Below are 26,754 nucleotides of genomic sequence, written 5' to 3'. Positions count from 1 at the left end.
AGGAAGGGCTTTCTGAGCAGAGGGAGAAGCAATGTGAAGGCACAGAGATGAGGAAATGCAGGGTTTTGTTTTTTTTTAAAGATTTTTAAATTTATTTATTCATGAGAGACATGGAGAGAGGCAGAGACACAGGCAGAGGGAGAAGCAGGCTCTATGCAGGGAGCCCGACGTGGGACTCGATCCCGGGACTCCAGGATCACACCCTGAGCGTGAAGGCAGGCACTCAACCACTGAGCCACCCAGGTATCCCAGGTTCCTTTTTTTTAAAAAAAGGAATAGATTAATGTAGCTGGATTGGGGAACCAGAGTTGGAAGTTGGTGAGAAACAAGGCTGGAAAAAACAAACAAATGGCCATGTATTTCAGATGGTTGTCAGCAAAGGCAGTGGCCAAGTCCAAATTCATGTGTTGCTTGAAAGATGGTTGTGGTAATGCATGGTCTGGGAAGGTTTTTATCGGGGCAGGCTTAATTTGGAAGTTGTAGAACCAAATGGAAGGCCAGTGGTCCTTCATGACTTGCTTTCCAAGCTAATCACCTTGTAACTTTCTGATTTGTGCAGTAAGGAGAAACACTACATTTGAGGACTGGTGAATTGATAATTCTGTTGAATGAAGTAGAGCCTGTTACCGACCTAGTGATTGGTTTGAAAGTACTGAGAGAGTTTCCCAGTGTTTGGCTTCTTAAATGGGATAGAATCAGGAAGGAAATGGATAAAATGTTTGAACTGGAAGATGGGGAAAGTCATTTGTGTCTTCATATTTCTTTTTTTTCTCATTTAAATGATACTTATATTCAATGTTGACAGTTTTTGAAGTTTGACTCAGATACTCACTGAGTAATGGGAATTATTGCTGATGTGGTGGGGCCTCCCAGACTTCTTCTCCAGTCTGGATCTCTCTCTGAACTCCAAGCTTAGATGTCCACCTTCCTTGCGGACATGGCCACTTAGTATATAACGTCTTAAATCTAACATATCCAAAGTTGAACTTTCAGTAGCTCCTCAACATTATGTGGACCCATACGTTATTATGGCAGCTGTATTATATTTGGCAAAAGTATTTAAAATGTTACATAGTTTTTTAAAAAGTTACATATTTATTATATTGACCTGAATCCTTAAAGAAACAATAATTGTGAATTATTATTATTATTTTATTTATTCATGAGGGACACACAGAGAGAGGCAGAGAAACAGGCAGAGGGAGAAGCAGGCTCCCTGCAAGAAGCCCCATGTGGGACTCGATCCCAGATCCCGGGATCAGGACCTGAGCCCAAGGCAGATGCTCAACCTCTGAGTCTTCCAGGTGTCCCAATTGTGAGTTATTATTATCCATTTGGCTTATCGATCCCAAATGGAAGTGTGATTTGGTTTTTGTAGTTAGTGTCCAGGCGCCATCCTTGGACATTCCAATTTAAGAAGTCTGGGAGAAGCCCTGGCTCCTACCTTTTGAAAGTATTGCCCACGTCATAGTCTCTATTGACTTAAGAACCATGATAAAAAGAAAACCCTCAGTTTAAAAAAAGGATTCAAGAAGGGGGGCACCTGGGTGTCTCAGTCAGTTGGGTTTTAGACTCTTAGTTTCAGCTCAAGTGGTGATCTTGGGGTTGTGGGATTGAGCCCTGGGTCAGGCTCCACACTCAATGTAGGGTCTGCTTGTCCCTCTCTCTCTGCTCATTCTCTCTCTCTCTCAAATGAATAAATAAATAAAATCTTAAAAAAAAATCAAAGAAAGTAAGTAAAGAAAACTATAGCAAAGGCTCCATAGTTCTTTAATGTGTAGTTATACATTGTATATATGTTGAATATATAAACATTCAAATTATTTTAGTTCTCAGAAAAAGTGGGGAATTTGTCCTCTACACCCCCAAAAGTAGGCAAAAAACTGAAACAAAACCCCCCAGTTAATTGAATTGCTTTGGATATAGTTTAGCAAGATGTGTTGTAATTAAAAAGCACATCCTAGGTCTGTTTCAAATGATGTTTATAGTGATGCTCTAGCTCTTTGACGGATTGCTCTGCAAAGCACAAGGCTCAGAATCTGTTTGATCTACAGCTTGTGACAGAAATACTTAATTTTAAAAGAAGTTGGCTTCGTCAGAGAATCATAAATGGGGTTAACGTTTGAAACCATACCCAGTAAATTAGCTATGCCAAATAAGCAGAATTTTCCTCACGCCTGATGTGTAGAAAGAGCTGTTGAAATCGGGGACGTGGTAGAGAAAATTTTCCAGTGGGTCAATGCATGTCCTGCCCAACAAACTTTACCTCTTCAGTGTGATTTCCAAAGCTCTTCATGAGCTCCCCTGCCTTCCCCGAAGCTAATTCCAGCAGGCCAGCCTGGCAGTTTGCCAGAAACACTATACTTGTGGAGTCCTGAGGGATTTTATATGTCAGTGTTTGGTTTTCTGGGATGTCTGGTCTGACTTTTCATCTTCAGCATTTTAATCACCTGGCAACTTTCGTGGCAAGTCCTCCCTACCACCTGCCTCAGCCAGAGCCAGGTGTCTATCCTGTGTCTCCACGTTGCATCCTGAAATGCTTCTAATTATGGCAGTTCTTAGACCAAGGAACCTAATCCACTGAGCTCATCTTCTTACTGTTTCTTACTCTGCTGTTTTCCTAGCTTGACGCGTAGTGGGCGCTGAGCAGGAAAATGTAATAATACAATTCAGAAAGATTTGTTTCAACCCCGTTAGAAAACAAAAGTGATCGTACTGTCAAAATAGACTTTGAAAAGGTGGAGTAATTATTTTCTGAGCATTTTAGCTAATGGAAATTTTATAATACTGGTAAACCTGATGGATTATCAGAAAAATGAAATGTGTCTAAAATTAATGGATACTAAAAAGGAGTGGGAAAGCAAAACGAGGCTAATAACTTCACTTAACAAATTCTTATTAACATATAAGAATTTTATATATAATTAAATTATAATTAATATAAATTCTATATAATTAATATAATTAATTTTAAATTATATATATATAATTCTTATTAACATATAATTCCCCTGGGCCGTGGAAATTCAAAAATGAGTTTTGAGAGCTTTCACATACATGGTGTCACATGCATGATACTCCCAATTTAATGATAGAGGGACTTCCAAAAGAGGTCCAAATAATTAATAAACATGTTTTTGACTATGAAACTTAATCTACCGGTGTGCCACCTAGGGCTTGAGAAGATTAATTCACTTTTGCCTCGATGTGATTCAAAAAGATTTTTTTCATTCATGTACCTGCCAGTGTGCTCAGTTTGCATTACGAGAGCAGATTGCCTACTTGACACAATTGTTTCTGTTTTATGCAATGTTTGAGTTATTGGGAACCTCCTCAAATGCTTGATAAATGGGTAAGTGAATGAACAAGTCACATCATATTTCCACTTTGAGAGATTTTTGTCTAATTGATTAAGTCTAAATGGGATACTGATTTTGTCCTCCCTTTTGTAAATTGGTATCCTAGGAAGATACTTAAGAAATTGAGTGGTTTTGTGACCAATTTTGTGTGACAAGAAACTCTTTGGAGGAGTACATTGTCTGTAAATTAACTTCTTTTGAAAAATATTTCTCTTTCTGCAGATTTTAGTGCCAATTCTTTCTAATAGGAACAACCATAAATTCTGGTCCTGTTTTATTTCACAAGACATGGAACGCCACATAGAAGTTATGAAAAGTAAAATGCATGTTTTTCGGGGCAAAATGTTGAGAAGAACTCTTCTCCCAATTCCCACGATTGCAGAGAAAATGGACCTGGATCGGACATACTCTGAGACCAGGCATGTAATGATACGGTTTATAAAGGACATTAAAATGGAGGGCCCACGTACCCAATTAACATCATTACTGCAGAACTATTAGCAAGATAGAGAATTATTAGAATTATATCATTTATTGGGGCATCTGGGTGGCTCAGTGGTTGAGCGTCTGCCTTTGGCTCAGGGCATGATCCCAGGGTCCTAAGATCGAGTCCCATGTTGGGCTCCCTGCAGGGAGCCTGCTTCTCCTCTGTCTATGTCTCTGCCTCTCTCTGTGTCTCTCGTGAATAATTAAATAAAATCTTTAATAAAAAAACTATATCATATTTTTAAATGTTGTGCAGAGTACCATGTATATTATTTCCTTACAAAGTATACTTCTTGCAAGCAGATTGCCTAAAAGGCAAGCTGTAACAATTGCTATATTGTCAACGGTATTCTTTGGGCCATAATTGTTTGAGGATATGATTTTTTTTAAGATTTTATTTATTTATTCATGAGAGAATAAAATTTACACAGAGAGAGAGAGAGAGGCAGAGACACAGACAGAGGGAGAAGCAGGCTCCATGCAGGGAGCCCGACATGGGACTCGATCCCAGGTCGTCCAGGATCAGGCCCTGGGCCAAAGGCGGCGCTAAACCGCTGAGCCACCTGGGCTGCCCATGATCATTTGTTTTACAGTGTTTATGCCATAGCTAAAATAGAGACGATAAAAATAAAGGATCTGATTTTGAAATATTTATATTTGGAAAACTAGTTCATGGAAAAAATAACCTTTTAAAATCCAAGTCCTATCTTTCTTTAGATGAGATCATTGATTTTTGAATTATTTTATTAATCATTACAGAGTTTGTGCACTAGAGGTAAATGAAAGGACACTACTCCACGCAATTGAGTCTGTAGTTATTAAATGGTCACATCAAATCCAGGAGATTGTAGAAAAAGATTCAGCGCAGCCTTTGCTGAATGGTCTTCATTCGGGTCCTCAGACTGAACTGGATTTCTGGATGATGAGGAGGGATAATCTCTCCTGCGTTTATGATCAAGTAAGTGGATAGCCTTACAAATTGCTTATAAACTGACTTTGCAAACTCAGTTGTAGAATTTGGTTTCTAGAGCCGTGGTTTCTAATCACTTTAAAAGTTTGAAATATGGTCTTTGATGACTTAATAGTCTGTTTTCATTCCTTGTTCCAAAGTTCTATATGGTGTGCACTTTAAAAATGAATCAGGATTGGGGCACCTGGGTGGCTCAGTTGGTTAAACATCTGACTCTTGATTTCAGCTCAGGTCATGATCTCAGGACTCCGAGATCGAGCCCCACATGGGGCTTGGAGCTGGCCGAGGAACCTGCTTGGGATTCTGTCTTTCTCCCTCTGCCCCTTCCATCCCATCTACCCCCTAGCTTGTGTCCTCTCTCTTGCTCTCCTTCTCTCTCCCCCCAAAAAGTAAAAATGAATGGGGATTAAAGGTAATTTTGCCTTTTTTTTTTAATTTTAAAGATTTTATTTATTCATGAGAGACAGAGAGAGAGGCAGACACAGGCAGAGGGAGAAGCAGGCTCCATGCAGGGAGCCTGACGTGGGACTCGATCCCTGGACTCCAGGATTACGCCCTGGGCTGAAGGTGGTACTAAACTGCTGAGCCACCCGGACTGCCCTAATTTTGCCTTTTTGAGAATATTTTGACAGCATTTGATAATTAGAAACACTGTGGCATAGAAAGGGAGGTTCCCCAGGGAAATGTTGAAGATGGTAAAATTTAATTAATCTAGTTGATTGAATTGATTTAGGAAGGAGTAGGGTTTTGCTTGGTGGAGGGATGCAGCTTTGGAAGAGCTAACTGCTTCTTCTGGTGTTTGCCTTAAATATTACTTGATTTAATGTTCTGAAAACCAAGACATTCATTTGCATGTTCACATGTCTCTCAGATTTTCTGAAATCTAGCAAGAAATTTTATATGGAAAATTTAACATTTTTCACATAATGTGTAAATTGACACACTTTCTGAAAACTCAAGAGCTATAAATGTAAAATAATATTCAAGCTTAAGGAAAAAAATGCTGTTAAAAATTATTTTCAATCTGAAAGCAGATAAAGTCTTTGTATACTGAACGCTATATGTGATGTGCATGAGTGGAATAGAACTTAAGTATTTTATTACCAAATGCATCTATTTAGTCATTAATCCAGCTTCTCTTACATTTTCTTTTTCAATTTAGCTTCGAGCTCCTGTTGTCCTCAACATGGTTAGGATCCTGAAAATTAAACAAAGCAGCTATTTTCCAACTTTAAAGGGCATTTTCACAGCTGTGAAAAATGGTAAGACTCGTTTTTTTTGGTCTGGAGTTGGTGTCCTTCATGGTCTCACCCCTGCCTGCCTGCCTGCCCAGCCTCATCTACCCTTCTGTCATTAACATGTTCGTGAAGTGATGGCACTTGGCTCTTCGAAGGATAAATTCATCTTCATCAGTACTTCATTCTCCAGTTATATTAAATGATTTTCAGGATAAATTGTAGGGACCTACCAAACAGGCTCCAGATGGAAGTTCTGAGGGGCGTGTGTGTGTGTGTGTGTGTGTGTGTGTGTGTGTGTGTGTGTAGGGGCAAGGCCTTTGCAGGGGGGTGAGTGGCAGCCCAACGTGGGGATTTCCTAGTCAACAGGGTGGCTATGCTTAGTCCTCTTACGTTCTGATAGAATCTGTGGTGCCTGGTATCTACCACTTACTTAGCTCAAAAGAGCTCCAGGTCTTCATTGAAGTTTTGGTGAGGATTAAACATACAGAGAGGAGGATTTGTTTGCTGAATTTTGAATAGATGCTTGGATGTGGTTAAAAACCAGAAGTTACAAGAAGATATTCAGTGAAAAGTCTCCTTTTCCCCTTGCTGTCTAGTTTCAGCTCCACCCAGGGGTGACAGCCCTCTCATTTCTTGATTTTTCCTCATGTTTCTTGAAGCCTATTTAAGCAAATTGGCACATATATGAGACTGCAGGGATTTTTTTTTTTTAAAGATTTTGCTTATTTATTCATGAGAGAGACACAGAGAGAGGCAGAGACATAGGCAGAGGGAGAAGCAGGCTCCCTTCAGGAAGCCTGATGTGGGACTCGATCCCTGGACCCTGGGATCATGACCTGAGACAAAGGCAGACACTCAACCAATGAGCCACCCAGGCACCCTGAGACTGCAGTTTTAAATGATGAAATTGTAATCTAATTGGGATGTATAGCTTTCTTGGTTTCTAACTTTAGAAAATTATTTTAGTTTCTTCCTATGTATCATTTGTAAGGTTGGGAAATATATCAAATACACTTGAATGTTAGGTTATCTCCTCAGGGTTTGCCCCAGGAGTTCTGTAGGGAAAGGATCATGGGGGGATGGGGAATATTTGGGTTTGAAGTTCTATCAGACGAGGATTCCTGTCCCAGATCCACTCAGTATGTCTTCAATTTGCTGAGCCTCTGGTTTTCATTGGCCAAACTGGCAAAGTAACATCTTCCTTGCAGAATCGTTCTGAGGATTAGAGCAATATTTCTCAACCTTATCATTTTTTTTCAATCTTATCAGTGTTTATCACCATTGACATTTTGGGCAGGATAATGCTTTGCTGTTGAGATCTGCCCAATGCATTGCTGGATATCCCTGGCCCCCTCCCAGCCCTCCCCCTCACCCCCCCCCCCCCCCCCCCCGCCCCGCAGTTGTCTGGAGACGTTTTTGATTGTCACATTGCCAAATGTCCCCTGGCGGCAAAATCTTTTCTGGCTGAGAACCATTGGATTAAAGATAAAGTATACAGGGTACATAGCACTGGGCACATAGTAAACATGTCCTCAGTAAGTAGAAGCTGCTCAGATTTTTTCTGTGTTAGTATAAGATGAATATTTTCTGTGGATAAAGCTTCTGTAGGAACAGATCCTAGGGGGTACTCAGGGCCTCAGGAGTACATGGACTTTGAGACTCAGATAAAAACACTTTCAGTGGAACAAGTGGCCCAGAGCCATTTTGAGTTAGAGGTGGAAGGACCCTGCTCAAGGACACACTTGAGGCCTTGTGAAATCACCAGATGTGCTTACCACATTTTAAAGGCCCTTATCAGATGTAATTATTTAATTTTGGAATTAACATCATTTGAAAACATGAGTGCAACCAGGGAAGAAAAGAGTTCATGGATGCTCATTTTCTTCCTAGCTCTTCATTGTTTAGATGAACAGATAAATTGGTTCCATGCTAAGTGGGATAATATGAATGGGTGCATTCCTGACTCTTGACAGCCAAAAAAAGTTGTCAGGTTTGTTTGTGTTGCTCCCCTAACTCCGCCCACAGCTAGATGGAATCTTTTGGGGGTAAAACCAGAAAATAAGAATTTACTTCATTCCCTACTTTCATAAGTAAAGCCTTTTTTCAGTTACTCAAAGGTATGTGTAGTCTCAGGAGCAAAATGCAGTTAATGGAGATCCATTTAGGGGACATTTAAATGACTAATTTTCTTTTTCTTTTTTCTTTTTTATTTTTTTAAGAGAGAGCAGGATGGAGGGTGAGGGGGAGAGGCAGAGGGAGAAAGAGAGAATCTCAAACTTGTCACCCAGCACGGAGCCAGATGTGGGGGTGGATTTCACAACCCCAAGATCATGATCTGAGCTGAAATCAAGAGTTAGAAGCTTACCCGATTGAGCCACCCAGGCACCCCAGTTTTTTTAAGTAAACTCTACATTCGATGTGGGGTTTGAACTCATGATCCTGAGATTGAGTTGCATGCTATACTGACTGAGCCAGCCAGGAGTCCCTAAAATGACCAATTTTAATCAAGAGAAAATTTGGATTACATTAAACAGTAATAATATTTTTCTTCATATATATTTTTCCTCCATACACACACACACACACACATAGCATTTTTGAAAAATACTCCTTATTCACCCTGCTTAAGGATTTTTAAGATTGAGATATAATTCATTTAACATAAAGATAACCATTTTGAAGTGTAGAGTTGAGTGACCTTTATTACATTCACAATGTCATACAACCTTCACCTCCCTCTAGTTTCAAAATATTTATCACCTGTCCTTAACAATTTTAGTAGTTATATTTTGAATAATATAAAATTCCCCAGTCATTGCCTGAGTGACTTTCATTGGACACTGGAATGAGATGCTGAAATTGTGCTGATACCAAGAACCTAATAGGAATTAACATTCTAGTGATGAGTTTGTAACCTCAATCATAAAGTGACTACAACTTTGCAGCCATGTTTTATTCCTGCACTTTCATGGAGTTGAGTAAATTTCTTTAGATCTTAAAGGTGTATTTTCCCACCAAGTCTTGCATCACGGTTTACTTGTATAGGTTAACAACACCAGGGCTCTCTTGAATGCTGCTACACATGGACTGTATATAAAGCCTTCCAAACTCATAGCTCAGTTGTGGAATAAGCCATATAAAAAGAAAGAGGACCACATTTAAGTATAGCCATGTTGTTTTGCATTGTTTTCTTGAACTTGTAAAGTGAATTTAGAAAAAGAGACTGCATCACATTAATGGTGGTTTTCCTTCCTTTTAGCACTCCTAGAAGCCCAGGATGTAGAGCTTTACTTGAGACCCCTGAGAAGACATGTTCAGTGTCTCCAGGAGATGGAATTCCCGCAGATCCGTGTGCTAATCGCCCCATTATTTCATACCATCTGCCTCATCTGGAGTCATTCCAAGTTTTATAATACTCCTGCTCGGATTATAGTTTTATTGCAAGAGTTTTGTAATCTCTTCATTGACCAGGTATGTAATATTTTAAAAAAAAAGGGAAGAAGAATCCTTGCCATGTGGTAGGTTTTATTAAACCAATGAAGAACAAATAAAACTAGTCTACAGTAAGAACACCAATTTCCTTTCCTTTTTCAGAAAGGACTTTAATGGTAGCAAAGGCCAGGTGGCTTTTTATTCTACATGGCAGAGAAGCTGTGGAAATCTGTCTGGTGCATTCAAAGGACAGTTTGTTACTGGATTTGTTTAATACCCTACCTTTCTTCAAAGAGATTTAAGACAACTTCTAATAAAAGGCAGATAGGTTGGGTGCCTGTGTGACTCAGTTGGCTAGACATCTGACTCTTGATTTTGGCTCTGGTCATGATCTCAGAGTCATGGAATTGAGCCTTGGTTGGGCTCCAGCACTGGGCGTGAAGCCTGCTTAAAATTCTCCCTCTACCCCACCCTCAATCCCTCCCCACCAAAAAATATAAAAGATAAAAAAAAGTAGATAGGCATAGTGGTTTCTTTGTGGCTTACCCTTTGGTTTCCACAGGAACACTGAGAGAAGACTTTTGGAAAGTAGAGACCTGGTTGGAAAAAAAATTCTAAAAAAAATAGTGCAATTGTATTAAAAATTGATTCATAGTTGATCTTTAAAAATCTCTTATTTATATCTCTCTATTCTTCACTTGGAAAATGCTTTTTTGAAATGGGGCTGTTTTCTTAAATCTTCTGTATGAAATTTAATTCTTCATGGATCTATAAAATCAGAGAATATTATATAATTTGAAAGCTAAAAGATACTTGGAGGGTACGTAATCCAGTGGTTCTCAGTTGAGGATGTGTCTTAGTCTGCTTGAGCTGAAGACCGGGTGGCTTTATTTTCAGAAATTGTTATCTCACCATTTCAGAGACTGGGGCTCAGATCAAGGTTCCGGTATGGTCGTGTTCTGGTGAGAGGTTTTTCCCCTGGCTTGCCGTAACTGCTTTTTTTCTCTGTGTCCTCCTCACATGGTGTGGAGAGAGCTCTTTTTCTCTTCTTACAAAGTCACGGTCGAATCAGATTAGTGTGCTGTTCTTATGACTTCATTTAACCTTAATGACCTCCTAAAGACCAATTTCTAGATAATCACACTGGTGGTGAGGGCTTCAGCATGTGAATTTTCGGGGAGACATAGTTCATGCCATGGCAAGCTCCATAAGCAGGGTGTATATCGGAACCCCTAAGGAGTTTCTGTGAAACAAATGCTAGAGAAGCAGAATCTGTATATGGCCTAGACTTTGAGTTAAGAATGCTTTCCATGAGGGGCAGCCCGGGTGGCTCAGCGGTTTAGCGCCGCCTTCAGCCCAAGGCCTGATCTAGGAGACCCGGGATCGAGTCCCGCATCGGGCTCCCTGCACGGAGCCTGCTTCTCCCTCTGCCTGTGTCTCTGCCTCTCTCTCTCTCTCTCTCTCTCTCTGTTTGTCTCTCATGAATAAATAAATAAAATCTTAAAAAAAAAAAAGAATGCTTTCCATGAGAAGTGGATCGCCTCCAGTTGCAACTGACAAACTGAAGCAAAAAAAAAAAAGTATAAATTCATGTGAACTGGCAAGTCTAAGAGTGCAGTAGCTTCTGGAATAGCCTGTTTCAGAAGTCTCAGATAATAATTTCGAAGCTCCCTGCCATCTTCCATTTTGGTCATTGTGTTAGACTTAATTGTCATTACTTGTTAAGTAAGATGGCTTTTAGTCGCTGCAGATGAATATCCTTCTAGTGGAGGAACTTCCCTGGAAAGACGCTGTCCTTCTTTCTTAGTTCTGGTCCAGTGGGTTCTAATTCCATTCCGGGAGCAATCGTTGTGGCAGTGGAGATAGGATAGTTGCGACAGTTTTGGGTCACTTGCTCAGAGGAGGGTGATTGACCTACATCTCTGATCTAGACTAATGCCTCCCAGGCGTGTTGACACTGTAACTCGCATAGAACATAAAAATGCTTTACAGTACAGTGGGCTAAGTTGGAGGGCATTTGGAACCCTAAAAGTGTGCTCATAGACAAGACAGACAGCTCGTAGACAAGGCGAACAGTTTATAGCTCCTGCTGCCCAGGTCCCAGAACCTTGCTGTTCTAAGTGGTGAAGAGAACACTGTTGCAGGCTAAACAACAGTGGTTTGGGAAATGTGTTTTAATTCATTTATTAATAAATAAAAAAAGTCCCTGATATATTTTTAGATGAACTACCTGAGAGTTGAAAAATAGCATCATTTGCTGGATTTCCCTGAGAATTTAGGGTGAAATGCAGATTACAGAATAGATCTCCTAACTTCAGTTTAGAGTTTCTGGTTTGGGAGATTGAGTTAGTACTGTGTGCGTTTCTTTCTGCTTTTAACGAGGTGGAGTATATGGAAAAGGACTTTGGACTCCGAACAACTTGGATTCAATTCTAATTGAAATACTTAAGGGGAGTTAAATTACTTCTTCAAACCTCAGTTTTCGTATCTTTAAGTGAAGATAATGTCCAGTTCATGGACTATTTGAGGATGAAGAGATATCCTAAGTTGAATGCCCAGTGTGGCATTTAATGGAGGCTCAGTCAAGGCTAGTTCTAAGCTATTGACCTCCAAACTAGTTGCAGCTATTTTTTTTTTTTTTTTTAGTTGCAGCTATTGATACAGATAATAGGTTGGTTCCTTGCTATATTTTATTCTCTCTCTGGCTTTGTTCTATTTCTTTCTTTGTTGTTAAGCAAGTGTGCTGGGTCCTAGTGGCTTTGGAGCTCCATGTTAAAGATCGTGATCCCTATTGAAGAGTCAACAGTTATACTCACAATTTCTTCTATAGCTCTTTTAAAAGATACTCATCTCATTTTGAGATTTGTAAAAACTTATTACAAAGCCCTGCTAATGTATAATCCAGAGGTGGTTATTTACTATAGTAGGTGGCTTATAAGAAGTCCTGTAAGCCTGTAAACCTATTATCCCTGGCTTCTGGTCTATGTCAGTGGCCAGTTTGCCAAGCTCCCAAGGAAATAATGTAGCTTCCCTTGTTGCTTAGTTACTGTTTCTGGCTTTTGTACAAATGTTGTAATGACCTGATTTCCTTGATTCTTAAGTGGACTTCATAATAAATGTGCCCTAACATGAGAGAAATCAAAAGTCTGTAATGGGCCAACTTTCATACCTGGGTTCCCTGAAGAGCTGAACTCTCCCAAGTCTTCCCCAGTCATTTGCTGTCTAGTTTATTTCTTACATTAACAAGCACTGTGCAGTGCCTGTTATTTGCTAGGAACTCTTCTAAGCCTTTACAAAAACTATAGATGTAATTCTCTACCAATGCTATGACATAGATAATATTAGTAGATCCATTTTATAATTAAAAAAAAAAATCCCTTGAGGTCAAGAGAAGATAAATAGCCTTCCTGTGGTCACTCAGTTTTTAAGTGGCAGTTTATTACCCATTGTACTAGGCTCCATATTTTAAAATAACAGTTTTGATTTTTAATTATAATGTAATATGTAGTGTACCAATGATAATTGTAAAATATTTTCATTGCATAAAATGTATTATAGAAATAGTCCTGCACATGTATCACCATAAAATTGAGCTTTTTAAAAATCTTTCATTCTCTGAAAACTTACACATTTATGCATTTTATCATATATGTTTTTATTTTACTAGCTCCTTGAAAAATTATTTTACTGTTGGATGTTAGTTTGCTTCCAGTCTCCTCTATTATAAGCAACATACAGAAGACCACTTTATATGAGAATCCTTTTTCCTTAACTAAATGGATAAATGGTTTATTTTTTTTATTTTTATTTTTTTTTTATTTTTATTTTTTTTATTTTTTTATTTTGGATAAATGGTTTAATATAAATTTCTGATATTGATCAAAGGGTACAATCTTTTAATTACTCTTGAACAATTTTTGATATTTACAAATTCTTCTTTAAAAGGTTATATCAATTACATTGCTATTTTTCAATGTGTAAAACGTTTTACTGTAACTCAGTGTTGAGCATTACCATTTTAAAAGTGGGGTGATTCATTGGGTATACAGGGGTACTATGTTGTTTGTTGATTTTGTACCTTGCACAATTTATGTAGTTACGCATTTTGTGTGTTTTATAATTTCACCATGCAGCTTTCATGTACTCTGTGTTCCATAAATCTATTGACCTTAATGTGTTTATGATTGAAACATTTGAACCCTTGCTGTGTTAAACATCAGAGGTAATAAGTTAGCATTCTCTCATCTGCATTTAGCTAATACATCAGTACAATGTTTTATCTTCTGTGGTATTTTTTTTTAAGATTTTTTATTGATTCATTTGAGAGAGAGAGCAGGGGAAGAGGCAGAGGGAGAGGGAGAAGCTGACTCCCCACTGAACAGGAAGCCTGCTGTGGGGCTCGATCCCAGGACCTGGAGATCATGACCTGAGTCAAAGGCAGACGCTTCACCATCTGAGCCACCCAGGTGCCCCTTTCTGTGGTATTTTAAAATTTTAGAAAAATATTGCTTCAATGGAGGTGGTTTACTTAAATTTCAGTATTGCAACCTCCCCTGGAAAGTCAGAGATCTCACAACACAATTGCTATTGGCAGTCAGTTACGAGAGCTTCAGGTACCCCCGCAGAAAGGTCATGTGCTGTCTAGGTGACTGTGGTCTCCACTATTTGCTGTTGTTCCTGGTTGGTTTCATTCATTTTCATGATATGGCTGATCCTTCTAGGCATTTCAGTTTCAGATCCTTTTTGTTTTTGAAGTAAATGTGTTTCTTTTCTTTTCACTTGTTTTCTAATCATTTAGTCAGATTTAAAAAAAGGCATCATCTCATCATCTGGCCACCTCAGGTGATGGCATACTGGAGTTTTGATAAGGGGTCTTTTTTTTTTTAATGACTGGCAGCTTTTCTCTGGTAACCTGACTCCACTTCCTGTTTGGTGTACCTCGTTACCACTCTAGGACAACCGTTCTGTCCATTCTGTGGCTTGGTATCTTGTTTGTGGATATTGTTGTTCAAGATCCTAGATGAAGAAAAGTTTAAGCCTGAGAGGTGAGCTTGGAAAAGAGATGTCAGGTTTGAGCAGAAAGAAGAATCCATAAAAGCACATAAAAAAAGCAAAGCAACAGCCAGGAGACAGAAGTCCAACTAACATAGTATCACTGATAAATTAATTAATAATTGGTTAATTGGCTTACTGTTAAATACATTGGTTAGTATTTTAGTGTATAAGGCCCCTGGAGTGGGGACAAATTCATCCTAAATCCCGTGGGGTTTTTTTTGGTTTGTGCCGGTACCATCGAGTAGGAGAGAAGAGAGTGCTCATGGTTGGGTATGCTCCAGAGATTTGCTATAGGAAGCAGAAAAGAATTCAGAGTTAAAGAGCTAAAAGGGATTTTGAGGTTCACTTAATTCATCTCTCATTTCATAAATGAGGAAACTGAGATGCTCTCAGATAATGTAGCCAATATTACAAAGGCTGTTAGTGGTCCCTTACTGGGTCATAGCCAGGTCTCCCACCCCCCACTGATTGTTTTCCCACATCCTGTTCCTTATTGAAAGGTTATAGATTGGATTTTCTGACCTAGGGTATTTAGTACTATATTCTTGTCTTTGGGAGGTTAAGTGTTGTGATTGTGTCATTTGTGTGAAGATCCATCAGGAAGAGTAAGAATGAGCAAAGGATGGCTTGTCTGGAAGTTGTTAGGTAGTTGAGTAATTGAGTCAGAGGGGTCTCCTGAAACAGAGAAGGCAATTGAGTTGTCTCCATAGTCTTTTTTTTTTTTAAGCTTTATAAAAGGACACAGGGCACATTTATTATTAAGAATAAATAAAGATAAAGGTCTCTGGAATCCCTAGCCCATATCAAAATGTGAACTCCTTTATAACACACGTGGCTAAGGGATTACATGCACAAAGTAATTTTCCATGCAGTCTGAGTGGAGAGTAAGAGTACAGATTGGGAATCCACAGCTTGAACTCCAAGGATCCTAATCAGTATGGATTTTAGAAACTAAACATGATTTTCTTACTGAAAATTGATGGCACAGTCTATATTACATGTAAAACTGTAGCCATTAATGGGAGGAGAATAATATGTCTACATTTAGGAAAAAAAATTCTTCCATCTGGTGGGTTGAACTCAATGGCTTTCACTACATACTCCACTGAGATATGTAACAACTTTCTCAGCAATCACAAAATTCAAGGCTCACAATTTAAGGCTATGATTTATATGAATTTAAGGTACATCAGGAAGAAATAGTATACAAAAGAACCTTTAGAATTTATGTTTTCTTGAGGTCCTTAAAGAGGGAAATTCTGAATTTCCCTAACAAGTATGGATAGGGAAGGACTGAAAGGCACCAGGTGAAGTCACTTGGTGACTGTCCTGTGAGAATTTGGCCACTGCTACATGAATCTGCTATGTGAGTCTTTTTTTTTTAAAGTAGTCTTCATGTCCGACATGGGGCTTGAACTCTTGACCCTGAGATCAAGAGTCACATGTTCTACTGACCAAGCCAGCCGTGCCCCTCTATGAATCTTTTAAAAACCCTTCTTACCTTTCCATTTTATCTACTTAAAACTAGTTTATGTGGCATTATTTCCACTAGATTTTATATCCTATAATGTTTCCAGGAGAGATGCTTGCCAACCTAAAAAAATTACCATGATACACTTACCTATATTAGCTCTTTCTCATCTTTACAAATGACCCAGTGCTGCCAGGTAAGGTAACCATATTTTTGAAGTCTCTGGTCTCAGAGAGTTTCCCCTTCTGGGTTGTATATTTCTTTATATGAAAGAAAAATTATGCAGAATATTTGTAGTGAGAATACTCATGCAGATTCTGATTATACAGTTGTCATACCTGCAAAGCTTAGCAAACAGTCATTGCTAGAAAGTATAAATTTGGAAGTTGTAGAGTCTCTTGTTGATTATCCCATTGTATACAAGTATGTCATTGAAACCCAAGTGTCTGAATTTCTAGAATTTACTTTTTGTCTCATAGCATTGCTAGCCCAATTCTAGACATTTATCATTTATTATTAATTAATGTATTTATTTAAGATTTTATTTATTTATTCATGAGAGACACAGAAGAGAGTGGCAGAGACACAGGCAGAGGGAGAAGCAGGCTCCATGCAGGGAGCCCGGTTTCGACTCAGGTCATGATAACAGGTCCTTGAGATTGAGCCGTGTGTTCGGCTCGGTGCTCTGTGTGGGATATGCTTGTCCCTCTCCCTTTTCCTCTGTTACTCCACCTTCCTACCTCTCCCTGTACTTCTCTCTCTCTCTCAAATTAACAAAATCTTTAAAAAAATAATGATTCATTGAGCGGCAGTTGGGTGGCTCACTTGGTTAAGTGTCTGCATTTGTCCCAGATTATGATCCCAGGGTCTTGAGATTGACCCCTGTGTCAGGATCCCTGCTCAGCAGGGAGTCTGCTTCTCCCTCTCCCTCTCCCTCTGCCCCTTCTCCCCATGCTCCCTCTCAAATAAATAAGTAAAATATTTTAAAAAAAGCGATTCATTGAAAAAAAAATCATTCATTGAAACAGGTATTTTCACTATAAAAGTAAACATTTTTTAAAACATAGTTTTAATCAGTTTCCTTTCATTAAATCCTAGGCAACAGCTTACCTTTCACCTGAAGACCTTCTGAAAGGAGAAGTTGAAGACTCTCTGGAAAAGGTTCAGGTGGCTATTAATATCCTAAAGACTTTCAAAAAGTCTTTTTTCAACTATAGAAAAGAATTGGCAAGCTATTTTATGGGAAATAAGGAGCTAAAACTATGGGATTTCCACTCTCAACTGGTGTTTTGTAGATTTGACAAATTTCTGGACCGTTTCATGAAAATAAAGGTATTATTTATGGACTTGTAATTTATTCATATTGTGGGTGGGTTGAAAAATCTTGTAGTTTTCTGTGTCATTCAGGAGACAGTTTAACCTATTTGGATGAGAGAGTGGGAGATAGCCTTACTAAAGCCCTTCATAAAAAAAAAAAAAAAGAACATGGAAATATGTGCTTGTGTATAAATGTGTTTCAGGTACTTAAAAAACGAACATTGAATGAATACACCCATGTACACACATTCACACACACATTTGTATGGAGCCAACTGGCCAACGGTTGTTTTTAAACAAGAACTATTAGCAGTGCCTTGGACTCTCTAAACTTCTTTCAAGTTTGAACATTCTTGTTAATATAAAATTTGTTGAATTTGATCCCAAACTAGAGCTTCATTTTTCGGAAATTCTCATCCTCTTAACCAGTCTGAATGCCTCTTAAAATATGACTGCTAAATACCTAACCACGGGCAACTGGTCCTCCTTCTTTAACAGGTCTTACACCCCCTCTCAGAAAGGGAGGTGATTCACTGCAAAGTGTAAGTGTCTACAAATCGGAGTTGTATGTATTACCTGGGAATCTGATTTAGGATTAGAAGGACATAAAGTTAGGGAGTCATATGTTTAGCTATGGCAAAGTACATATTACTTGTATTGCTAGAAAATTCTCATGAAAAATGGGAATGTGGTTTTTAAAGAGGCAGTAACTTTGTTCATTTATTATTTTTATTATTTTTTTAAAGATTTTATATATTTATTTATTTATGAGAGACAGAGACAGAGAGAGAGAGAGAGGCAGAGACACAGGCAGAGAGAGAAGCAGGCTCCATGCAGGGAGCCCGATATGGGATTTAATCCTGGGTCTCCAGGATCAGGCCCTGGGCCGAAGGTGGTGCTAAACCGCTGAGCTACCTGGGCTGCCCCAACTTTGTTCGTTTAAATCATTTATAATTTTCTGTCATGTAAGCATCCATTAACTCACTGATTTTGAATGTCTGATAGTGCTTTTTCTTTGCAACTTTGAAATGCTGTTGTCCTGGTCAAGATGGTGGGATGATCTTTATTGTATTGTGTTTTTACAAAGGATATATTTGTCACCATATTGGAATTTGAAAAACTGGAAAGACTTGAATTTGGTGGTACCAAAGGAGCGATTTTAAATGGACAAATCAACAAGATGATGGAAGAATTTATGGGCCTGCGTGAAGTTTTTAAACAGAGCACTTATGATCCATCTGATTACAATAATATGGTAACACTGTACCTTTGCATTTTCATTTCATAGAACCCTATAATTTTAAAGCTGGGAAAGATGAAAGGTCACAGTGGTAATAGGTACTATCTGGTTACGAAGTCTCTTACCTACTTAGTGGTAGATCAGGGACTGGAGCTTAGGCCTTTGCATTTAGAAGTTTAGAACATTTAGAACTGTTTTTAACAACAGTGGACTCAGTCTGGATTTGTTTCTGGCTTATGTGTATTGGAAAGGAACTTTTCACCTTAACTCATTTTCATATGACTATCTGATTTCTCTGTAACTTGTGTGTTTTATTTTAGCCTTTTCTGGAATCATTGGATAATTTTTTGGTCTGTTTGAACATTTAGTTTCCATCCATTCACTACATATATTATTAATATGCATATTGTCTCATGTTTTTTTTAATTCTATAGTGCTATTTGTAGTCTCATAATTTCAGTCTCAAGGAAATAAGGGGAAGCTTTCAGACTTAGGTGGTTCTGTTTTGTGCCACTCCCAGCAGGTTAGTAGCTGGGGAGAGATACCTGTGAGCTTTAGGATAAAAAATAGCTTTGTTTTCAGTTCTTGGCCAAGAAGGGTAAAGTCCAGGTACCAAAAAAAAAAAAAAAAAAAAAAAAAAAGGATTTAGCTCTGATCCTCATTGTTAATACAGAATATGAATTTATTCACTGTTGTGTTTATATTTGGTCAAATAATTGATTCTTTGTAATGCACAGATGCAGTACCTTAGCCTTATTGAAGACAAGGTCAGCAAACTTCATCCTTCTGAACTGTAGTTAGCTTTTGGGAAGTGAAAGTAATTATGAGAGGACACAGCCACGATGTGTCCTGCTGTTTTATGGAAAAGTAGGAGGAACCTAGGGCCCTGGTGACAAATAGCCTGAGCTCATCTCCGGAGCCTGGTAAGATGTCTCACACTTGGCAGGCATTCAGTGAATCTGCATGGAATAGAACTCTTGCAGCGCCTTGGCTTAGCTCTCCTGCACAGCTTGGCAGAGGAGTGCGAGACCCAGCATGCATGGGATCCTCAGGTGCATTTGAGTAGCAAAGTCTGGATTTCCTCATGATTAGAAAACCTGGCAGTTTTTCAGAGTGCCAGGGTTGGAGAATGAGGCTAGGTCTAGCTGATGTCACTACCTTGGCAACACCAAAGCTCCTGAATTTATCTTCTCTGCCCAAAGCCTGGCACAGTCCCAATCAAGGAGGAATAGAAATTTCGTTTGCTCTTGACATTCATACATATTTGCGTGGTATTTGTATTTTGGTATTGACTGTTTTGAAGCCCCATTTATTTTACAAGTAAAACAGGCAAGGCTTATTCCTTTAAATTAAAAAAAAAAAGATTTATTTTTGAGAGAGAGCATTTATAAGCAGGAGGGGCAGAGAGAGAGAGAATCTCAAGCAGACTACTTGCTGATTGCAAAGCCCAACACAAGTCTAACAACCCCAAGATCATGCCCCCAGCCGAAATCAAGAGTCAGAGGCTCAACTGATTGTGCTACTCAGGTGCCCCCAGGCTTACTTCTGATGTCTGTGTCTAGGTTGGAGACCCCAGTAACCTGCCCTTGAAGTGCTCCTTCATCCTCCTATCTGCTAATCTCACTTTAGAGTAGAATCTAGAAGCTCCTTGACTTTGATCCTTTCTTAAAATTAAAATGCTAATTAACTATAAGTTCATTTAATTGATTTGCTTATGTTGAAGAGCTTTGCTTTTTTTTTTTTTTTTTTTTACCATGTCCTGGTTATCAGTGTTGCTTCAGAATGTTGGAATGATTACATATTTTTAGCTTAATAAGCTTTTTATTTGGTGCTTTTTAGCTGAATACATTGTTGATTTTTATGGTGAAATCAGTTGGTAATTTTTATGAGACATTTTCTCAAATTACTTCCAACCTAGTGTATTCATATAGGTTTACCACATGCCTACCCCTTCCTCTTCTTCTCCCCCTGTGTATACATCTGCATGTTCCCTGGTCCCTATTGAATATATGGTAGTGCTAACATAACAGTTGAGTGTATCATGATTTTGGTATAATAATGGTTTAAATATGGTTCAGTAAATTAAAGAAATAATTGCTAGTAATTTGCTTTTGCATATGCTAGTATTTGTTTTTCTCTTTTAATCAATCTCAAGCCTATAATCAGGCTTTGAGCTTTTATTGCCATGGCAAAAGAGGTGTGCCACTGTGGTCCATTTATAGAACATAGGGATTTTCTCAGGCATATCCATAAAAAAATTATTGGGCTTCTCCATTATTTTTGAATGGAAAGATCACTTTAGGTATTTTCCTTGACTTCTTCCTATGGAACTCTTGGGAGTTAGACAATTATGGGGAGAGGCTTGGATTATTTATTTTTTTAATTGAAATTGATTTGACATACAACATTGTGTAGATTTAAGGTGTACAACCTGTTAATTTCATACATTTATATATTGTAATGTGATTGTCATTGTAATGATAATTAGCACCGCTACTGCATTGCATAATTGTGTTTATTTTTAGTTGTTGGAATCATTATGTTCTAGTCTTTTAACAAGTTTGATATTAAATGAATGTGGACACAATATATTAAAATAACAAACTTGTTAAGAGATTTGCTTTATTAATTGTTTGTATTTAACAGCAAATCTGGTGACTTTAAGCTCAGCAGCTTTGCTGACATTTTGAGGTATTAGTTGATTAAATAAAATTCTCCAGATAACTAAGCAAAGGTGGTGGCTGTTTGTGAAAGTAACATCTTGGCTCCACTTAGTCTCTGTGAATCAGAGTCCATTAATATTTACTGAGCAATTGCTGGGTGCCAGGAATCGTGCCAAACCTTCATACATTCCTGCTTCATTCTCACTATAACCCTGAGAGTGACACCCAGGCAGATGATAACAAGCAAATTACCTGAGATGACACTGTCCCCAGGGGTGGAACAGATTCCAGCCCATGCCTAGCACGCTCTCCGCTGTGCCACTGTGACTCTTTAGTATTTGTCTCCTTTGTTGTCTCCTCGTTGAAATGAAGGGAATAAGTTCATGGGGGGGGGAGGGGATGCAGTTGGAGGAATTTACCTGAGCACCTGTGCCCCAAGGTGAACTGATCCAAGATGCAGCATGTCTTGCTTCTAGTCTGTCATTATACCAGAATGTAGAATACATTTTCAGAGTTGTTATTTAGTTAATCTATACTGGGTTGTATTCTAATTCCTATAATTAGTCCTCTGTTCTGTTCTGGTCTTCTGAATGATTGATTCTTCTATTACTATGTGTAGCATTTTCTAATTTTAGTGATAGAAATTTAGTAGCTATCTACAGGATTTTCATATGCCTTACCTGCTTATTTTTCAAGATAAATTTATTCTTTAAAAGCATGACATTCTTTTGGAAGTGTAACACATGCAAAAATGTACTCCCTTTCTTCTTACTCTGCTGTCTCTTCCCTTAATCTTCCACTTTCTCTCCCCAAAGGTTTCTACCTTAATGAGTTTCTTGTAATATTCCAAAGATACCTTTTTTTTAAGATTTTATTTATTTATTCATGAGAGACAGAGAGGCAGAGACATAGGCAGAGGGACTCGATCCCAGGACTCCAGGATCACGCCCTGGGCTGAAGGCAGGTGCTAAACTGCTGAATAAAAGTGGTGAGAGTGGACATCCTTGTATTGTTGCTAATCTTAAGAGAAAGGCTTTTATCTTTTTACTTTTGAGAATGATGTTAGCTGCAGGTTTGTCATATGTAGCTTATATTAATGTGAGGTGTGTTCCCTCTAAACCTACTTTATTGAGAGTTTTATGCGTAGATATTGAATTTTGTCGATTGCTTTTTCTGCATCTATTGAGATAATGATAATAAGATTTTTATCCTTTATTTCATTAATGCGTCTTTGGTCATGATGACCATCGTGAACGATCCTTCCAGTGTGTTGTTGAATTTGGTTTGCTAATATTTTGAGAATTTTTGCACTTGTGTTCATCAAGGATATTGCTCTGTAATTTTCTTTGTTGTGTCTTTGTCTGGTTTTGTTATCAGTATACTGACCTCATAGAATGAACTGGGAAATATTTCTTCCTCTCAGATTTTTTTAGAATAGTTAGAAAAGTATTAACTCTTCTTTAAATGTTTGGTAGAAAAAAAAAATAAATGTTTGGTAGAATTCACCTGTCAAGCTACCTGGTCCTGGACTTCTGTTTGGGTTTTGTTTTCTTTTTCCTGATGCTTTTTTTGTTGTTGTTGTTACTAGTAATTGATCTGTTCAGATTTGTATTTCTTCTTGATTTAGTCTTAGAAGGTAGCATGTTTCTAGGAATTTTTCCATTTCTTCCAGGTTGCCCACTTTGTTCATGTATTATTTCTCATAGTAGTCTCTTCTAGTCCTTTATATTTCTGTGGTGTTAGTTACTTTTCCTCTTTCACTTTTGATTTTGAGTTTTCTTTTTTCTTTGATGAGCCTGGCTAAAGTTTTATCATTTTTGTTTATTGTTTCAAAGAACCTGCTCTTAGATTCACTAATCTGATCCTTTTTTTTTTTTTCCATTTTTAAAGTCTTTATTTTATTTATTTCCTACCTGATCTTTATTTCCTTCTACTGACTTTGGACTTTGTTCTTTTTTCCTAGTCCCTTCAGATGTAAGATTAGGTTCTTTGAAATTTCTCTTGTTTCTTGATTTAAGCCTATATTACAATAAATTTCCCTCTTAGGACTGCTTTTGCTTTGTCTCAAAGATCTTGAAACATTATGTTTGCATTTTATTTGTATCCAGGTATTTTTTTATTTCCTCTTTGATTTCTTTAATGACCCATTGGTTTTTTAGTAGCATATTTAATCTCTATGTGTTTGTATTTTGCAGTGTATAATGATTCTTGAGTAATACCAGGAATTTTTTTTTTTTTTTTTTTTTTTTTTTTTTTTTTTATTTTTTTTTTTTATTTATTTATGATAGTCACAGAGAGAGGGAGAGAAAGAGAGACAGGCAGAGGGAGAAGCAGGCTCCATGCACCGGGAGCCCGATGTGGGATTCGATCCCGGGTCTCCAGGATCGCGCCCTGGGCCAAAGGCAGGCGCCAAACCGCTGCGCCACCCAGGGATCCCTTTTTATTTTTTTATTTTATTTTATTATTTTATTTTTTTTATTAATACCAGCATTTTGTTTATGCTTTAGTAAGTATTTAACGAGAAACAGCTATGTGCTATAAGAACCCTATTAAATATTGGTACTATAACTCTGAAAACTAAGTCTCTTCATTATACTCCCAGAGCTTTGACTCCAGGGGAGAATAGAGGTAGGCAGTTACCCAGTGTGCTCAGTGCTAGGGTATGAAAAGTACAGAGTGCTGTGAGAGCATTTGTGAAAGGCCCCCTGCCAAAGGAGGTGCAAGGAAACTGAGAAAGTCACTGAAGGATAAATAGAACTGAAAAATAAATAGAAATTAAGCAGGTGAAGCGTAGTTAAAAAGAAAGGGATTAGCAGAAAATTGTATCTTGCAGAGAGAGAGGATGTGACAAGGCAGGTGTGGCAAGATCCTACTGTGAACGGGGGAGGGGAGAAGGTGCTGGAATAGTTCAGAGCAATAAATACGGTCCAGATCACATAGGGTTTTGTGGAGTATGGTGAGACTTTGAGACTTTATCTTAAAAAATAAGAATTATGAATTAGAGTGATATCATAAGATTTCTATTTTGTCTTATTAAAGATTTTGATAGAGCAAGCGTGCACAAGCAGGGGGACCTGCAGAGGGAGAAGGAGAAGCAGGCTCCTCGATGAGCAGTGAGCCCGATGCAGGCCTCGATTCCAGGACCTCTGGATCATGACCTAAGCTGAAGGCAGATGCTTAGTCGACTGAGCCACCCAGGTGCCCATAAGATTTCTATTTTAGGAAGCTTGTTTAGATGGCACTTTGAAGAATTAGAGGGACAATAACAGAGGTGAAGGAAATAGTTGGAAAGTGCTTAGCAGAAATCCAGGTGAGTGGTATGGTGATCTGGACCAGAGTGACACTGAGAGAGGAAGCACAGTGGGTGTACTCAAGAGGTGTTAAAGAGAAGAGATAGCACTTGACTCAGAGAGAAGGGAGCAAAGGAGATGGCTGAAATTCCTGTTTGGGTGTCTTAAAAGAGCTGCTTCATAGAGTAGATGATGAATTGAGATTTGTACAATGAGTTGGGATTATCTGTGGGACTCCATGGGGAGAGATGCCATTGCCTGTTCTGAATTTGGGTTGAATGAGTAAAACAGAGTTTGAGAGAGGAAGAGAGACAGTTGGGATAGAGATTTGCCTTTTCCCCTTGCTGAGATGTTAAGTACTAACTGTTTAAGTAATATTTGAGCATCTCAAGTTGTATGTTTCTTTTTTTTTTAAGATTTTTTTAATGTATTCATGAGAGACCCAGAGAGAGAGAGAGAGAGAGAGAGAGAGGGGCAGAGACACAGGCAGAGGGAGAAGTAGGCTCCATGCAGGGTGCCCGATCCAGGACTCAATCCGGGTCTCCAGGACTATGCCCTGGGCTCAAGGGGGTGCTAAACTGCTGAGCCACCTGGGCTGCCCAAGTTGTATGTTCCTTGTTGCCATACTGAGAGGAGGGATAAGTTAGGCTTGTTAGGACTTGTTGGGAGGTTTTGTTTACTTTTTTGAAAGTCAGTGATCCTTGAATGAAGAGACTGTCTCTCATTCAGACCTGGAGACTTCCTCTTGATGCTAAATATAACATTGTGGTAGATGACACATAGAGCCCTAGATCGTTGCCATTACACTCTGTTCTCAGGACATGTGAAAGTCACACAAGGGGGCAGTCCTTCATAGAGACATTAGAAACATCACGGTTCTGATTCTGCCAATTAGCAATGGTGTGACTGTGGGCAGATGATTTGACTTATCTGAGTTTGTTTTGTCACCTATAAAATAGAAACAATACTATCGGGGATCCCTGGGTGGCTCAGCAGTTTAGTGCCTGCCTTTGGCCCAGGGTGCGATCCTGGAGTCCGGGGATCGAGTCCCACGTCGGGCTCCCGGCATGGAGCCGGCTTCTCCCTCCTCCTGTGTCTCTGCCTCTCTCTCTCTGTCTGTCTATCATAAATAAATAAATCTTAAAAAAAAAAAAAACAACAATACTACCTACACCATGTGTTGTGCAAATTGAGTTAAAGCATTTAGAACAGAAAACTGAATGTTAGCTGTCCTTATTACTGCTGTTATGAATAGATGAGGCTTGATTTCTAGAGGTAACAGAGGACTTCATGATGTGAAATGTGTGGTGTGTGCTCTAGGGGCCATTGATCGGAGAGCCCACAGTGTGAATTTCTGGGGCTTCTTCACCGTGAATTGCGCTGCCATACGGATGATAGTTGCTCTTCCATGATTTCATTCTTTCTGATTATGAGAGTGGGTGGTAAGTATTAAGCAGAGACTGGGAGCTGTTAAACTGCATATTAACACCCTGGGAAAACACAAGAGCGTTGTGTTTGATCTGTATCACCAACGATGCTTTCTTACCTGTGATTTCACTTCTCACCTGAAGAAAGTGCTTCTTGCTAGGCTTTCTGCTCCATGAAAAACAAAACAAAAAACTCTCCTATTTAAACTTGGACTGAAGTTGTGATGACAGTGGCTTCTTTTTGATTTTTTGCCAGGCTTTGCTTTATGGTTTATAATCACAATGGACTGGGAGAGAGGGAGGACAGGCTGGCGGGTCAGAGTTATGTCACTGGGGATCTGAGCCAGTGGAAAGGACAGGCTGACAGTGCTAAGTGCTCCAGGTTCCTCTAAGGCTGCCATTTTGAGCAGTTAGCCAGATATAGCCCTTCCTTGGTTTTGTCTGGGATCCCAGTGTGAAACATGGTTGGGGAGGGAAGGGGCAGGGAGGGAGAGGGAGGGAGCCACGTCATGCCTATGTGATGGCTATTTTCACTGTTGGATACTTTCCCATAAACCATCTTACTTTGGCTCTTCCAGGAATTTGAAAGTGATTATGTCGCGTTTAAGTCGAAAACTTTGGATTTTGACAGAAGGCTTGGGACAATTCTTTGCGAAGGTTTCTTTAACTGCAATGGTTTAGAAGCTGCATTCAAGGTCAGTTCTGAAGAAGCTATCATTAAAGACTATTTTACTAATGAATAATACGGATTGTTAGATGAAAGGAGTGAATACATTCCTTTCTGATCCAGGCAAACTATTAACTGG

At 38.8% G+C, this 26,754-nt stretch overlaps 1 protein-coding gene across 1 annotated transcript in view; it reads left to right on the top strand.

Annotated features, from left to right (window-relative positions):
* The window catches only part of DNAH11 (dynein axonemal heavy chain 11), a 316,619-nt gene that overhangs the window by 7,603 nt on the left and 282,262 nt on the right, over positions 1 to 26,754 (top strand). Inside the window, 7 exon segments of the mRNA XM_072783813.1 lie at positions 3,582 to 3,778; positions 4,605 to 4,803; positions 5,978 to 6,077; positions 9,313 to 9,524; positions 17,110 to 17,343; positions 18,416 to 18,583; positions 26,527 to 26,643. Coding sequence (XP_072639914.1) covers positions 3,582 to 3,778; positions 4,605 to 4,803; positions 5,978 to 6,077; positions 9,313 to 9,524; positions 17,110 to 17,343; positions 18,416 to 18,583; positions 26,527 to 26,643 — 1,227 coding nt within the window.

The sequence above is a fragment of the Canis lupus genome, chromosome 18, assembly GCF_048164855.1.
Source record: "Canis lupus baileyi chromosome 18, mCanLup2.hap1, whole genome shotgun sequence".
NCBI lineage: Eukaryota > Metazoa > Chordata > Mammalia > Carnivora > Canidae > Canis > Canis lupus.
This window is presented reverse-complemented; position numbering and strand designations above follow the sequence as displayed.